The sequence below is a fragment of the Bombina bombina genome, chromosome 5 (assembly GCF_027579735.1).
Source record: "Bombina bombina isolate aBomBom1 chromosome 5, aBomBom1.pri, whole genome shotgun sequence".
NCBI lineage: Eukaryota > Metazoa > Chordata > Amphibia > Anura > Bombinatoridae > Bombina > Bombina bombina.
In genome coordinates this window covers 668,902,251-668,919,445 of record NC_069503.1, presented here as the reverse complement: position 1 = coordinate 668,919,445, position 17,195 = coordinate 668,902,251, and the positions used below count along the sequence as shown (strand labels likewise).

At 38.5% G+C, this 17,195-nt stretch overlaps 1 protein-coding gene across 1 annotated transcript in view; it reads left to right on the top strand.

The window, feature by feature from the left end:
• The window catches only part of DROSHA (drosha ribonuclease III), a 734,939-nt gene that overhangs the window by 86,593 nt on the left and 631,151 nt on the right, over positions 1 to 17,195 (top strand). The window contains exon 9 of the mRNA XM_053714616.1: positions 7,722 to 7,808. Coding sequence (XP_053570591.1) covers positions 7,722 to 7,808 — 87 coding nt within the window. The remainder of the gene's footprint in view (positions 1 to 7,721; positions 7,809 to 17,195) is intronic.

Genomic DNA, 17,195 nt, shown 5'->3' with positions numbered 1-17,195 from the left:
TATTATCCTTTTGTCAGGCCCTGGTCAGTATCAGGCCTGTGTTTAAGTTCGTTGCTCCTCCTTCGAACCTTAACCTTGCTCTTAAAGGGACAGTCAAGTCCAAAAAAAAACTTTCCTGTTTCAAATAGGGCATGTAATTTTAAACAACTTTCCAATTTACTTTTATCACCAATTTTGCTTTGTTCGCTTGGTTCTCTTAGTTGAAAGCTAAATCTAGGAAGGCTCATATGATAATTTCTAAGCCCTTCAAGGCCGCCTCTAATCACATGCTTTTGTATTTGCTTTTCACAACAGGGGAGAGCTAGTTCAAGTAAACCATATAGATAACATTGTGAGCATGCCCGTGGATTGTGGCAGACACTGCACTAATTGGCTAAAATGAAAGTCAATAGATAATAAATAAAATATCATGTGATCAGGGGACTGTCAAAATATGCTTAGGTACAAGGTAATCACAGAGCTAAAAAGTATATTAATATAACCGTGGTGGTTGTGCAAAACTGGGAATGGGTAATAAAGGGATTATCTATCTTTTAAAACAACAAAAATTCTTGTGTTGACTGTCCCTTTAAGGTTTTGTAGCAGGCTCCGTTTGAGCCATTGCATTCCATAGATATTAAGTTATCTTGGAAGGTTTTGTTTCTATCTCTTCTGCTCGGAGAGTCTCGGAACTTTTGGTTTTGCAGTGTGATTCGCCTTTCCTTATCTTTCATTCTGATAAGGTGGTTCTTCGTTCTAAGTTGGTTTTTCTTCCGAAAGTGGTTTCAGATATAAAGATTAATCAGGACATTATTGTTCCTTCTCTCTGTCCTAATCCTCCTCCTTATAGGAACGATTGTTGCACAACTTGGAGGTTGTGTGTGCTCTAAAATTCTACCTACAGGCGAATAAGGATTTTCGCTAGTCCTCTGCCCTGTTTGTTTGTTTCTCTGGAAAGCTCTGCTGCTACTTTTTCTTTCTGGTTGAGGAGTATAATTTTTGTTTGAGACAGCTGGTCAGCATCCTCCTGAGAGAACTACAGCTTACTCTTCGAGGGTTGTCTACTCTTCTTGGGCTTTCACAAATGAAGCTTCTTTGGAACAGATTTGCAATTGATTTTCTTTGCATACTTTTTCTGAATTTTACAAATTTGATACTTTTGCCTCGGCTGAGGTTTCTTTTGTGAGAAAGGTTGTTCAAGTGGTGGTGCCTTCCGTTTAGGTCTGCCTGTCTTGTTCTCCCTCCCTAGTCTAGCTTGGGTATTGCTTCCCACTAGTATTTGATGAGGTTGTGGACTCTCCATATCTTAGGAAAGGAAACAAAATGTATGCTTACCTGATACATTTGTTTCTTTCCAGATATGGAGAGTCCACAACCCTACCATTATTTTAAGACCTCAGGCACCTATACTCCTATGTGTTATTCCTTTTTCCATTTCCCTTCGGTCGAATGACTGGGGATTGTGGGAGGGGAGTGATACTTAACAGCTGTGCTGTGGTTCTCTTTACATCCTCCTTCTGGCCAGGAGTGATATTCCCACTAGTAATTGATGACGTTGTGGACTCTCCTTATCCGGAAAGAAACAAATGTATCAGGTAAGCATAAATTTGGTTTCTTTGCATAAATGTTTTGTATATGATCCATTTATAAAGCTTATCTGGGAGTGTTTTTGTAACAATGTATAGTTTTGCTTATTTTTTTAATAACATTGTGCTGATTTTCAGATTCCTAACCAAGTCCCAAAGTATTAGATGTAGACTCAAGTCTACAGATACCTGATGCTACTGTTTGTGCAATGTCTTTTCATATGCAGGGGAGGGAGGTGTCTGCTCTTCCTGCTGTCACCAGCCTTTTTTACTTGGTGTTCCAGCCTAACCTCATCAACACTGCTAAATGGGGAGCTTCTAAATAAGTTTTTAAAAGGGTTTATACTGCAGTTTTAGATCAGTATCTGTGCATATTCTTCTTTATAGTAGGATCTATCACATGCCAGTATATGAAAATTAGTGTATAACATTTCCCTTGTTATGCTGTACAGCTTACAAATATAGCAACAAAACAAAGAACAGGTGTATTCCAGTACCAAGGAATGTGAATTTAATATAATGGATGTGATCAGGTGTAAGGATACTGAAATAAATTACCATATACAATGCCCATGCAAAAAAGCTGTTTTTTGGTCAAAGACTCTGTAGAGATTGTATCGGAGAACATTTGATAAATATAACAAATGGATTTGAAGACCATTTATTGTCTAACCATTTTAACCCCTTAATGACCACAAGGTACCCTGTATGTCACTGGTCATTAAGGTTTTTTTTCAGGACATAATAGCACAAGTCTAGCAAGAACACGCTATTAATTCCCTCCCTCCAGCAGGCTTTGTGCAATAAAGCAGTCTCAATGCTGGTGGCAAGACCGCGCTAAAAAACAATCAAGTCCCAAAAAAAGGCCAGCGACATACAGGGTACGTCGCTGGTCCTTAAGGGGTTAAAGAAACCCATAACAAAAGTGCTAAGAGTTTATTGTATTGGGGAATTAAAAATAAGATTTCGAAAGGAGGTAACTTTGGAAGACAGTTATTATATCATGAGGCAGAATTAATGTTATTATTTTAATACTTTGCATCCATATGGGTTAAATATGGAAGTTGATTTGAATCCTTTTATGTAAAGTCTGTTTTATATGCAAAATCTATTATAATGAAGTAAAGTCACAGTACGTAAACATAACCTAATTAAAAACACGATTAAAAAATATCAAAAACAAATAAGAACATATGTTGATACAGATTTAATAGGAAGGAGATTTTCCAGTTCAGAGTGCTCTGATAAATATTTTCACTGAAGGAGACCATTTTGTTGGTGAAGAACACGTAAACGCCTAGTGGTGCAATCTAAGGAACTCTATATCGGAATAGTAGGTGAGACGCTGTATTGCTTATCCGGAGCAAATACTAGAGGACCACAAGGGGGAATTTTTTGACATGACACTGTAGCGGCTGAGAATTGTAGCGGCTGAGAATTGTAAAGCAGCTGAGGCGAGTCAACCCCAAACTCACGTGGAATCCTCAGAGAGAAATAAGATGCTGCTTGGGGGTCACAGTACTAGTCCAACCCAGCCTGGTTCAAGTGGCTGTCTCCAGTAAGAGGATTGCATAATTAAAGCATTTTCAAGCCTTTGATATTTAAACTATATTTGTAAAATTTCAGTAAGAATTTGACTGTTTTGGATCAATTAATACTGGATTCCTCTTCCTTAAAGGTTGTTTCATACTTATGTGGAGTGTGAGAACATACCAATTTTTTTTTTCTTTTTTGTTTAAATTTATAAGTTTTGTAATTTGGTGTTTATTTTATTTCCCCACTGGTGGAGGTTATTTATTTGTATTGAGTATTTGTGAATTAGTTGATTTTAAGTGTGATTGATATGCTTTTAGCACAACTTGTATTGTATGCTTTTTAGATTGTGCTGTTGAACTGGGTACAGAGAACAGTTCTTTTATTAGTTGCTATTCTCACTTATTTTTGAATTGGAACTTTTTAAATTACTGTCTCTTCTATGTTTTTAGCACCTAACAGTATAATGTTCAGTGGTGGTATAGATCACATTTCAATTGTAAATGTAACAACCAGTATTAAAGCAAAACAGGTTGTATATCATTATTGTTAAGATAAGATGCACTATTTAATGGTTGTGATTATTAAATCTGTGGGAATCTGTATTTGAAATAACTGCTTTTGTTCATTGAAACCGCAACCCATTGTTCTCAAGAACATGCCTTTATAAATGGACTGAGTTGCAAGAAGAGCAGAGATACTTGTGTTATCTTTCAATCTCTTTATTCCAAGGCCAACAGGGACATTAAACCCAAATTTTTCTTTCATTATTCAGATAGAGAATACAATTTAAACGACATTCCAATTTACTTCTATTGTCTAATTTGCTTAATTCTTTAGATATCCTTTAAAAAAAATAAAAAAAATAGCAATGAACATGGGTGAGCCAATCACACGAGGCATCTATGTGCATCCACCAATCGGCAGCTTCTGAGCCTATCTAGATATGCTTTTCATCACAGGATATCAAGAGAATGAAGTAAATTAGATAATAGAAGTAAATTAGAAAGTTGTTTAAAAATGCATGCTTTTTTCTAAATCATGAAATAAAAAATTTGGGTTTCATGCAGTGTTAATTTCGTCGACTAAAACTAGACTAAAATGAGTATAAAACTAAAGAAATTCTGACTAAAATATGACTAAAACTAAAATGGGATTTTAGTCAAAAGTCTATGACTAAAACTAAATCAAAATGACATTTTAGTCAAAAGACAATGACTAAAAACTAAATCAAAATTTGCTGACAAACATTTTATGCAAGGTGTTATAATCAATCTATATCTACTGCTCTTTTGTCATTTTCGAAACTTAATTTTAATAAATTTTAAGATAAAGACATGTTATATACCACAAAAGTTAAATCTGTTAATGGGACAGTCTACACCAGATTTTTTATTGTTTTAAAAGATAGATAATCCCTTTATTACCCATTCCCCAGTTTTGCATAACCAACACAGTTTTATTAATATACTTTTAACCTCTGTGATTATCTTGTATCTAAGCCTCTGCAAACTGCCCATTTATTTCAGTTCTTTTGACAGACTTGCCGTTTAGCCAATCAGTGCCTGCTCCCAGATAACTTCACGTGCACTAGCACAGTGTTATCTATATGAAATACATGAACTAACACCCTCTAGTGGTGAAAAACTGTTAAAATGCATTCTGAAAAGAGGTGGCCTTCAAGGTCTAAGAAATTAGCATATGAACCTCCTAGGTTAAGCTTTCAACTAAGAATACCAAGAGAACAAAGCAAAATTGGTGATAAAAGTAAATTGGAAAATTGTTTAAAATTACATGCTCTATCTGAATCATAAAAGTTTATTTTGGCCTAGACTGTCCCTTTAAGTCTGTATTGTATGTTAAAACCTTAATACCATAAATAAAAACATGTTAATAAACCTTTACTCCAGGAGTATATAATGAGTTTGGAAGTTCTAGAGCAGTGCTAATATCGTTGCTGAAATTTTTTTGAATCTGTGAACAATCAATTGATTCTTCCTATAGAAATAAGCATAACCCACGAGTATGGGCTTAAGTTATGCTGTGCCTGTGCTAGCTGCAGAAACTTTTTGTTGTGTTATTACTTAAAGGGACACTGTACCCAAAATTTTTATTTTGTAATTCAAAAAGAGCATGCAATTTTAAGCAACTTTCTAATTTACTCCTATTATCAATTTTTCTTCGTTCTCTTGCTATCTTTATTTGAAAAAGAAGGCATCTAAGCTTGTTTTGGGTTCAGTACTCTGGACAGTACTTTTTTATTGGTGAATTAATTAATCCACCAATCGGCAAGGACAACCCAGTTTGTTCACCAAAAATGGGCCGGCATCTAAACTTACATTCTTGCATTTCAAATAAAGATACAAAGAGAATGAAGAAAATTTGATAAAAGGAGTAAATTAGAAAGTTGCTTAAAATGTCATGCTCAATCTGAATCACAAAAGAAAAAAATTGGGTACAGTGTCCCTTTAATACTTGTTTTAATTATTAACAGAGAACTGTTAAAGTTTTAGATTGGGTAATATGTGCAATACAGTTTACAGTTTTGTTTTTTTATATTTTAAAGTTTCACTTCTGTTTGTTTATGAAACTTGGTTTTATTTAATTTTATGTTTTAATAAAGACATTGTATATCACAACGGCTAATTCTGTGTCGGTATTGCATGTTTAAACCTTAATACCATAAATATTAACAGGTGTTATGTTTACTCCTAGACTATATAATCAGTTTGCAAATTATAGAGAAATGCTTAAATAATGCATTACACTTTAACTAAACCCCTTAGATTTTAGTCGACTAAAATCTACTGGAGATTCAGTCGACTAAAACTAAAACAATTCAGATGACTAAAATACGGCTAAAACTAAAATGGCATTTTAGTCAAAAGACTAAATCGAAATTTGCCGTCAAAATTAACATGGTTTCATGTCCCTTTAGGTATTGAACTTTAATTATGAGTGGGGGTTTCAACGAGCATTGCAAATATTTGAATTTGAAGAATAATTCTAAAGAAACTGTTTCCAATACAGTTAATATTATGCAGCTGGTATAGTTAGGGACACATTAAAGTGGAACAATTTACAGTGCAATGTAATATATAATGTGCATATTGAATAAAGTCAAAAAAGAAGAAAGGAGAAAGGCTTACCTGTGTACCTATGTATTTAAAATGTGGAATATGCAAAGTAATTGACTATATGAGAGAAGGTAAAAACTATATATTCCCCCTGTCTGTTCTCTTACACTGGATACTGTCTGCCTATGTCACATAAGCCCCCTCATGATTTTTACTACACCCCCTCCTTTACCTGCACTCAGACCTCTGTAACACTTTGGGCTCGATTTATCAAGCTAGTGCCGCTGTTTGATAAATACTGACTGCAGGTTCTCTTGTGAGAACCTGCAGTCGTAGGGGGCGATAGGCTTGATTAATTGAGCCCTGTTTCAAGATATAATCTGTAAATTCCATTGAATTGGTCAGTATTGCTTCAGACTTGAGAAAGCTCATCTACTTAGAAATGTATATTTAGTCAAGTAAAAAAGTATAATGTCTCAATGCAATACTCTTGTTGGTACTATGCATTTGAATGACATATGTTATGACCCTTTAAAACCAGTTGCTGCTTCTACTTTTTTCCTCCGTTTTGAAATGCATGTACAACCATATTGTTAAATTAGTGACTTATAAATGAATTGAAATTTATGCATTGCTAATTATGATCTGCTCTTACCTAATCTCCCATTTAGATTGCCACTACAGCCAATATAGAATAGTCAACCAGTATACATTGTATTCACCTTCTCAGCATAGGAAAGCTTTTCTTATGTAGACTAAAAGACATTACTGAGTGTATTTGTCTAACTTTTTAAGTGCAACTACACTGTGAATTACAAATCAGACAACAGATTCTTAATGCATTGATGGAGGTAAATACTTATGTTCAGATCATGATTTAACTTATTTCCTAAGTAGGCATAAAACAGATTGATGAATTCCACACTCCCTCCTTGTTTGTGTTTGGTTAATTTGTGTGGTGTCTGCAAATTGGCAAAAGAGATTAACTTTCCCAATTAACTCTGGGTTTTGCCTGAGCACTAATTTATTTTCTCATCCCTACTAATGATTTCCTGATATACAGTTGAGGTTAAAGAAAAATTAGAATTAGTTGGCGACCAGTTTGTTGTGCTACTTTTGCTCCTCAATTAACCTTTTTGCCTCCCTAAAGCTAGTGCAGTCAGCAAACCGATTACATGTTAGCAAGGGCATAGGTCAGTCCTGCCACTCTCTTAATCCTTGGCTCTTAGTCTGCATACGTTGTTTATATAAATTTTGAGGTATAAATTCGTTTTTAAAAAATTGAAGAACAATTTAATGTCCCACTTAAAGAATGTTAGTGCCAAACAGTGTTCTCTAAGGCCAGTTTTGTGTGCGACCCAGCAGTACAACAGTTAATAAGAGAACCATAGTTTGCAGTGTTTTCTAATTGCAGGACGTGATTACCTAATTAACTGTTGCCTTACACTGGTGCCAAAATATTTTCATTTTTCCAGGCAACTTGAGGAATATAAACCTAATGAGCCTGAAAGTTGCACTCAAATATTTTTGCTTTTTTTTTTATTAGACGGATCGGCCTACAATCATTGAGTATGATGACCATGAATATATCTTTGAAGGTTTCTCTATGTTTTCTCATTCTCCATTGAAAAATGTAAGTGTTCTTTTACTCTTCATGTAGCAATTTTAAGTAGAGAAATCCATTCTGCTGTTATCTATTTGTGTGTGAATAAAATTATACTTTATTAGTCCAGACCACTCTACTGTGTGTGTATGTATGTGTGTGTGTGTATATATATATATATATATATATATATATATATATATATATATATATATATATATATAGTGTGTGTGTGTGTATGTATGTGTATATATATATATATATATATATATATATATATATATGTGATAATGGTGTGTGCACTCTCACCATCTAAACCATAGCTGCCAGGGTGCTATGTGGTAATCAAATAGAGCTCAGTAGTAAGCACTCACTGGACTTCAGACGTCATATAGTGAATAATATTTATTAAAGTGACGTTTCGGGACAAACACAGTCCCTTCTTCTGACAAACAATCATGGCAAATGGAAAACTTATATAGGCCTATACCCTTCCCCCTAAATCAAGCCAATCATGGCTGTCAAGGAGTCAAAACCAAAAGTTACAGAAAACAGTGTGTGATACTTTGTAAATAAATCATACATATCAGTGTACATCCTGCCGCAATAATAGCCAGCTCCCATTTAATTAATGTGAAAGATATACCTATCCCATGGCGTTACCGTGAACCAAACATAACGGAGTGTAAATGAAAGAGAAGCAAAAGATTGTATAAAATTGTATAAATCACGCATCCTATGCACCCCTTCCTAAGTGGAACCTTCCAAAGATACCATTCAGCCAATCAGCTAACACGCTAGACCACACACCTCTCTGTCATATAAAATCCTATGTGCAAATATTCTAATCATTGATCCTCTTACGGATACATTTACCTCCTATGTGCACCCAAATCACCTTGTCAGTAATACAAGGCAACCACAACCTATTATAAACAACATCCACCTACTCCTACTGTGTTCTTTACGGTATGGGAAATCATAGTCATTATAGCCCGCACAAACACCTCCCAGCTTAACACCGTTAGCCAATCAGAAGAGATAAAGCTCCCATTAGTGTAGGATATGTGCATATTCTTTTTCAGCAAGGGATACCAAGAAAACGAAGCTCATTTGAAAATAGAAGTGAATTTAAAAGTGTTTTAAAATGGCATGCTCTATCTGAATCATGCAAGTTTAATTTTGTCTTTCCTATACTTTTAAAGGGGCATTAAAAACTAAATACATTTCAAGCACTTCCCTTTAATTATTGGTGCTGCCATTTTGGAACCTAGGTTACACTGCAGGAGAGTTGCTGCACATGTACAAACATATGAGCACTGGAATGCAGTAAAATGTCTTTTTGGACATGGTGGCACCCATGACTAGAGGGAGGTGGACATAACCTTAATACTATGCTTATAACATTTGTTTAGTGTTTAATGTCCCTTTCTCTTACTTGGTGTATTCAGTCCACGGATTCATCCTTACTTGTGGGATATTCTCAATCCCTACAGGAAGTGGCAAAGAGAGCACACAGCAGAGCTGTCCATATAGCTCCCCTCAGGCTCGGCCCCCCAGTCATTCTCTTTGCCGCTCTAACAAGTAGCATCTCCACGGGAGGGTAAAGTGAATGTGGTGTTAGATTTGTAGTTTTTATTTCTTCAATCAAGTGTTTGTTATTTTAAAATAGTGCCGGTTTGTACTATTTACTCTGAGGCAGAAAATGATGAAGATTTCTGCTGAGAGGAAAAAGATTTTAGCATGTTGTAACTAAAATCCATTGCTGTTCCCACACAGGACTGTTGAGTACCGGAGAACTTCAGTTGGGGGGAACAGTTTGCAGGCTTAACTGCTTAAGGTAAGCTCAGTCACTTTTTTTCTAACAAGACTTGGTAATGCTAGAAGACTGACAGAAATCCCCATGTGGGAAGGTAAGCCATTTTCTGAGACTCTGTATGGATGGCTTAGTTAAAGGGCTTAAATCACTGGTGGACACTGTTATGGGGAAAATCGATTATTTTATTACTATAATCTGATATTTGCACAAGTGTTTATTATGTTTGGAACACTTTCTTGGGGTTTTATACGCCTGGCATATTTTTAGACACCTAATTTGGCCTAGAAAGGCCCCACAACTCCGGAGTGAAGAGGGAGGGGACCTAATTTTCGCGCCTCAGTTGCGCAGTTCTTTTGCAAGATAGCTTCATGCAGCTTCACATGTAGAGTCCAGAGATTGCAGGAGGACTACAGGGAGGCTTATTTTCGTTCCAAAACTAATCCCTAAGGAAGGTAGGGCCACAGCAGAGACTGTGACATAGTGCTGTAGTGTGTTAAACAGGTGGCCTGCTTCAATTTGCTCCGGTTTGGGCAATAAGGGGTTAATTGTCTTGAAACTTGGTGTGCAATCATTTCAAAGCATTAGGATCATATGGTGAAAATTTCATAAAGATTGGATGTTTTTTTTGAGATTTGGTAAAAAAGTGTGCGCTTTTTATTATTTAAAGGCACAGTACCGTTTTTTCAAAAAGTGTATTTTTCTGTATTTGAGTGCTATCTAAGTCTGCCTAACATGTCTGAGCCTACAGATAGACCCTGTTCTATGTGTTTAAAAGCCATGGCGGTACCCCCATTGCATTTGTGTTTAAAGTGTGCTAAGGTATCTAAACATTTTAATGACCATGCAGTGACATTTAAAAATGTAGCCCAAGATGATTCTTTGACAGAAGGTAATGAGGATAGTCCTCCTTCCTCTCCCCATGTGTCGACACCAGTTACGCCCGCACAAGCGTTGCCTAGTACCTCTAGCGCATTGTGCCCTATTACTTTACAGCAATTAGCAGCAGTCATGGATAATTCCCTTGTGGCATTTCTATCAAAACTGACAGTTTTTCCAAAGAAGCGTGATAGCTCAGTTTTAAGAACAGAGGATGAGCAATCAGAAGCTTTGGATGATTTATCTGTTGTACCCTCACAACACTCTGAAGTGGCAGTGAGGGATGGTCTGTCCGAGGGAGAAATTTCTGACACAGGAAAAGTTTCTCAGTGGGCAGAGTCAGATTCCTTAGCATTTAAATTTAAGCTGGAACACCTCCGCGTCCTGCTTAAGGAGGTTTTAGCTACGCTGGATGATTGTGACCCCATGGTGGTCCCAGAAAAATTGTGTAAAATGGACAGGTTTTTAGAGGTCCCTGTATACACTGATGCGTTTCCGATCCTAAAGAGGGTGGTGGATATTGTGACTAGGGAGTGGGAGAGACCAGGTGTACCTTTTGTCCCCCCCCCCCCCCCCTATCTTTAAGAAAATGTTCCCCATAAATGACCCCAGGCGAGACGCGTGGCAGACGGTCCCTAATGTAGAGGGAGCAGTTTCAACACTTTCTAAGCGTACAACTATACCAGTAGAAGACAGTTGTGCTATTAAAGACCCTATGGATAAAAAATTGGAAGGTTTGCTGAAGAAAATGTTTGTTCAACAAGGTTTCCTTCTTCAGCCAATTGCCTGCATTATTCCTGTAACTACTGCAGCGGCTGTTTGGTTTGAGGCGCTGGAGGAGTCGCTCCAGAGGGAGACTTCATATGACGAAGTCATGGATAGAATTCATGCTCTAAAGCTGGCTTATTCTTTTATCACTGATGCCGCTTTCCAATTAGCTAAATTAGCGGCGAAAAATTCAGGTTTTCCCATTATGGCGCGAAGAGCGCTTTGGCTCAAATCATGGTCGGCTGACGTGTCGTCCAAAACAAAGTTACTAAACATTCCTTTCAAGGGAAAGACCCATTTTGGTCCTGAGTTGAAAGAAATTATCGCAGATATCACTGGGGGGAAGGGCCATGCCCTCCCGCAGGATAGACCGTTTAAGGCCAAAAACAAGGCTAATTTTCCCTCCTTTCGCAACTTCAGGAGCGGACCTGCTTCAACCTCTGCTGCCGCAAAGCAAGAGGGTAACGCTTCACAGCCCAAAGCAACCTGGAAACCCTTGCAGGGCTGTAATAAGGGTAAACAGGCCAAGAAGCCTGCGCCTGCTACCAAGACAGCATGAAGGGGTAGCCCCCGATCCGGGACCGGATCTAGTAGGGGGCAGACTTTCTCTCTTTGCTCAGGCTTGGGCAAGAGATGTTCCAGATCCCTGGGCATTAGAAATTGTTGCACAGGGGTATCTTCTAGAATTCAAGGACTCTCCCCCAAGGGGAAGGTTCCACATTTCTCGTTTGTCTTCAGACCAGACAAAGAAAGAGGCGTTCTTACGCTGTGTAGAAGATCTTCTAAAGATGGGAGTGATACACCCAGTTCCAATTGCAGAACAAGGACTGGGATTTTACTCAAACCTGTTTGTAGTTCCCAAAAAGGAAGGAACTTTCAGGCCAATCCTGGATCTAGAAATTCTAAACAAATTCCTCAGAGTTCCATCTTTCAAAATGGAAACCATTCGGACAATCTTGCCGATGATCCAGGAAGGTCAATATATGACTACCGTGGATCTAAAGGATGCGTACCTACATATTCCTATCCACAAAGATCATCATCAGTTCCTAAGGTTTGCCTTTCTGGACACGCATTACCAGTTCGTGGCCCTTCCTTTCGGGTTGGCCACCGCTCCCAGAATTTTCACAAAGGTGCTAGGGTCCCTTCTAGCGGTACTAAGACCGCGGGGCATTGCAGTAGCACCTTACCTAGACGACATCTTAATACAGGTGACGTCTTTTCACAGAGCCAAGGCTCATACGGACATTGTTCTGGCCTTTCTAAGGTCTCACGGGTGGAAGGTGAACGTCGAAAAAAAAAGTTCTCTGTCCCCGCTCACAAGGGTTCCCTTCCTGGGAACACTAATAGACTCGGTAGAAATGAAAATCTTTCTGACAGAGGTCAGGAAGTCAAAACTTTTGAATACTTGCCGAGTTCTTCATTCCATTCCTCGGCCTTCTGTGGCTCAGTGCATGGAGGTAATGGTTGCGGCAATGGACGTTGTCCCTTTTGCCCGAATTCATCTAAGACCACTGCAACTGTGCATGCTCAAACAGTGGAATGGGGATTATGCAGATTTGTCTCCTCAAATACAAATGGACCAGAAAACCAGAGACTCTCTTCTCTGGTGGTTGTCTCAGGATCACCTGTCTCAGGGAATGAGCTTCCGCAGACCGGAGTGGATCATTGTCACGACCGATGCCAGTCTGGTAGGCTGGGGTGCGGTCTGGGACTCCCTGAAAGCTCAGGGTCTATGGTCTCGGGAAGAATCTCTTCTCCCGATAAACATTTTGGAACTGAGAGCGATATTCAATACGCTCCAGGCATGGCCTCAACTAGCGGAGGCCAAATTCATCAGATTTCAGTCAGACAACATCACGACTGTAGCGTACATCAATCATCAGGGAGGAACAAAGAGTTCCCTAGCGATGAAGGAAGTAACCAAGATCATCAAATGGGCGGAGGATCACTCCTGCCATCTATCTGCAATTCACATCCCAGGAGTAGACAACTGGGAGGCGGATTTTCTGAGTCGTCAGACTTTCCATCCGGGGGAGTGGGAACTCCACCCGGAGGTTTTTGCTCAGCTGACCCAGCTATGGGGTATTCCAGAATTGGATCTGATGGCGTCCCGTCAGAACACCAAACTTCCCCTTTACGGATTTAGGTCCAGGGATCCCAAGGCGGCATTGATAGATGCTTTAGTAGCGCCTTGGTCATTCAGTCTAGCTTATGTCTTTCCACCGTTTCCTCTTCTCCCTCGGCTAGTAGCCAGAATCAAACAGGAAACGGCTTTGGTAATTCTGATAGCGCCTGCGTGGCCATGCAGGACTTGGTATGCAGACCTAGTGGACATGTCATCGGCTCCACCATGGAAACTGCCATCGAGGCAGGATCTTCTAATTCAAGGTCCATTTAAGCATCCAAATCTAGTTTCTCTGCAACTGACTGCTTGGAGATTGAACGCTTAATTCTAGCTAAGCGTGGGTTCTCTGAATCAGTTATAGATACTCTGATCCAGGCCAGAAAGCCTGTCACCAGGAAAATTTGCCATAAGATATGGCGGAAATATCTTTGTTGGTGTGAATCCAAGGGTTACTCGTGGAGTAAGGTTAGGATTCCAAGGATATTGTCTTTTCTCCAAGAAGGATTGGAGAAAGGTTTGTCTCTAGTTTGTCGCTAGTTTCTTAAAGGGACAGATATCTGCTCTGTCTATCCTGTTACACAAGCGTCTGGCAGCTGTACCAAACGTTCAGGCGTTTGCACAGGCCCTAGTTAGAATCAAGCCTGTCTACAAACCTGTGGCTCCTCCATGGAGTCTAAATTTAGTTCTTTCAGTTCTTCAAGGGGTTCCGTTTGAACCTTTGCATTCCATAGATATTTTGTTTTTGGTAGCTATTTCTTCTGCTCGAAGAGTTTCTGAATTGTCTGCTTTGCAGTGTAATTCACCCTATCTGGTGTTCCATGCAGATAAGATTGTTTTGCGTACCAAACCTGGTTTCCTTCCAGAAGTGGTTTCTAATAAGAATATTAACCAGGAAATCATTGTTCCTTCTCTGTGCCCTAATCCAGTTTATAAGAAGGAACGACTGTTACACAATCTTGATGTGGTTTGTGCTTTAAAATTCTATTTAAATGCAACTAAAGATTTCAGACAAACATCTTCCTTGTTTGTTATCTATTCTGGTAAGAGGAGAGGTCAGAAAGCAACTGCTACCTCTCTTTCCTTCTGGCTGAAAAGCATCATCCGATTGGCTTATGAGACTGCTGGACAGCAGCCTCCTGAACGAATTACAGCTCATTCCACTAGAGCTGTGGCTTCCACATGGGCTTTCAAGAATGAGGCTTCTGTTGAACAGATTTGTAAGGCAGCGACTTAATCTTCACTGCATACATTTGCCAAATTTTACAAATTCGATACTTTTGCTTCTTCGGAGGCTATTTTGGGGGGAGAGGTTTTGCAAGCAGTGGTGCCTTCCGTTTAGGTTACCTGACTTGTTCCCTCCCTTCATCTGTGTCCTAAAGCTTTGGTATTGGTATCCCACAAGTAAGGATGAATCCGTGGACTGGATACACCATGTAAGAGAAAACAGAATTTATGCTTACCTGATAAATTACTTTCTCTTATGGTGTATCCAGTCCACGGCCCGCCCTGGCAATTAAGTCAGGTTCAAATTTATTTTTGTAAAACTACAGTCACCACTGCACCCTATGGTTTCTCCTTTTTCTCCTAACCGTCGGTCGAATGACTGGGGGGGCGGAGCCTGAGGGGAGCTATATGGACAGCTCTGCTGTGTGCTCTCTTTGCCACTTCCTGTAGGGATTGAGAATATCCCACAAGTAAGGATGAATCCGTGGACTGGATACACCGTAAGAGAAAGTAATTTTTCAGGTAAGCATAAATTCTGTTTTTTTTTTTAAAAAATAATCAATACGAATTTGATTTAAATTCACAGAAAACATCTTGTAATTACAAGTTGTGTTTTTTTATATCTTGCAGTAAATGTATTAGGTAAGTGTGAAAATTGTTGGAATACATTAACACCTTGTTTGCTTCCACTGGAAATTTATTATTTCAGATTTAAAATTTGGTACGCAATGCAGCAGTGCAACCAGTAAAGCCTGTCGAATACTTTGTTGCATTGAGAGATGTATTAGTAGCAGAAATAGCAAAGTTCTTATGCCACTTTACAGATCATTAGTTAGGCCACATATGGAATTCTGTCTACTGTTCTGGAGACCATATCTTCAGAAAGATATATAAATAAACTAGAAACTGTCCAAAGAGGGCAACTAGAATGGTACGCGGTCTAAAATATAAAACGTACAAATAAAGATTCTATGATCTAAATGTGTGTAGTTTAGAGGAGAGAAGGGGAAGAGGTGACCTGATAGAAACCTTCAAATGTATGTTGGAACTTAATAAAGTGCAAGCGGAAAGCATTTTCCACAAAAAACAAATGCAAAAAAAAGGGGTCACAAGCTTAAAGGGACAGTCAAGTCCAAAAATAACTTTCATGTTTCAAATAAGGCATGACATTTTAAACATCTTTCCAATTTACTTTTCTTTCATGTAATTAGCAAGAGTCCATGAGCTAGTGACGTATGGGATATACATTCCTACCAGGAGGGGCAAAGTTTCCCAAATCTCAAAATGCCTATAAATACACCCCTCACCACACCCACAAATCAGTTTTACAAACTTTGCCTCCCGTGGAGGTGGTGAAGTAAGTTTGTGCTAGATTCTACGTTGATATGCGCTTCGCAGCAGGCTGTAGCCCGGTTTTCCTCTGTGTGCAGTGAATGTCAGAGGGATGTGAAGAGAGTATTGCCTATTTGAATCCAATGGTCCCTTCTACGGGATCTATTTCATAGGTTCTCTGTTATCGGTCGTAGAGATTCATCTCTTACCTCCCTTTTCAGATCGACGATATACTCTTATGTACCATTACCTCTACTGATTCTCGTTTCAGTACTGGTTTGGCTTTCTACTACATGTAGATGAGTGTACTGGGGTAAGTAAGCCTTATTTTTTGTGACACTCTAAGCTATGGTTGGGCACTTTTATATAAAGTTCTAAATATGTGTTTAAACATTTATTTGCCTTGATTCAGGATGTTCAATATTCCTTTTTTCAGACAGTCAGTTTCATTATTGGGATAATGCATATGAATTAAAACATTTTTTCTTACCTTATCAATTGACTTTTTTCCCTGTGGGCTGTTAGGCTCGCGGGGGCTGAAAATGCTTCATTTTATTGCGTCATTCTTGGCGCAGACTTTTTTGGCGCAAAAATTTTCTTTGTCATTTCCGGCGTCATACTTGTCGCCGGAAGTTGCATCATGTTTTTGACGTTTTTTGGCGCCAAATAATGTGGGCGTCTTTTTTTGGCGCTAAAAAATATGGGCGTCATTATTGTCTCCACATTATTTAAGTCTAGTTGTTTATTTGCTTCTGGTTGCTAGAAGCTTGTTCATTGGCATTTTTTCCCATTCCTGAAACTGTCATTTAAGGAATTTGATACATTTTGCTTTATATGTTGTTTTTTCTATTACATATTGCAAGATGTCTCAGATTGACCCTGAATCAGAAGCTACTTCTGGAAAATCGCTGCCTGATGCTGGATCTACCAAAGTTAAGTGTATTTGCTGTAAACTTGTGGTAACTGTCCTTCCGGCTGTTGTTTGTGATGAATGTCATGATAAACTTGCTAATGCAGATAATATTTCCTTTAGTAATGTTCCATTACCTGTTGCTGTTCAGTCAACATCTAATACTCAGGATGTTCCTGTTAATATAAAAGAATTTGTTTCTAAATCTATTAGGAAGGCTATGTCTGTTATTCCTCCTTCCAGTAAACGTAAAAGGTCTTTTAAAACTTCTCATTTTCCAGATGAATTTTTAAATGAACAACATCTTTCTGATTCTGTTTCTGATGATGATTTGTCTGGTTCAGAGGATTCTGTTTCAGA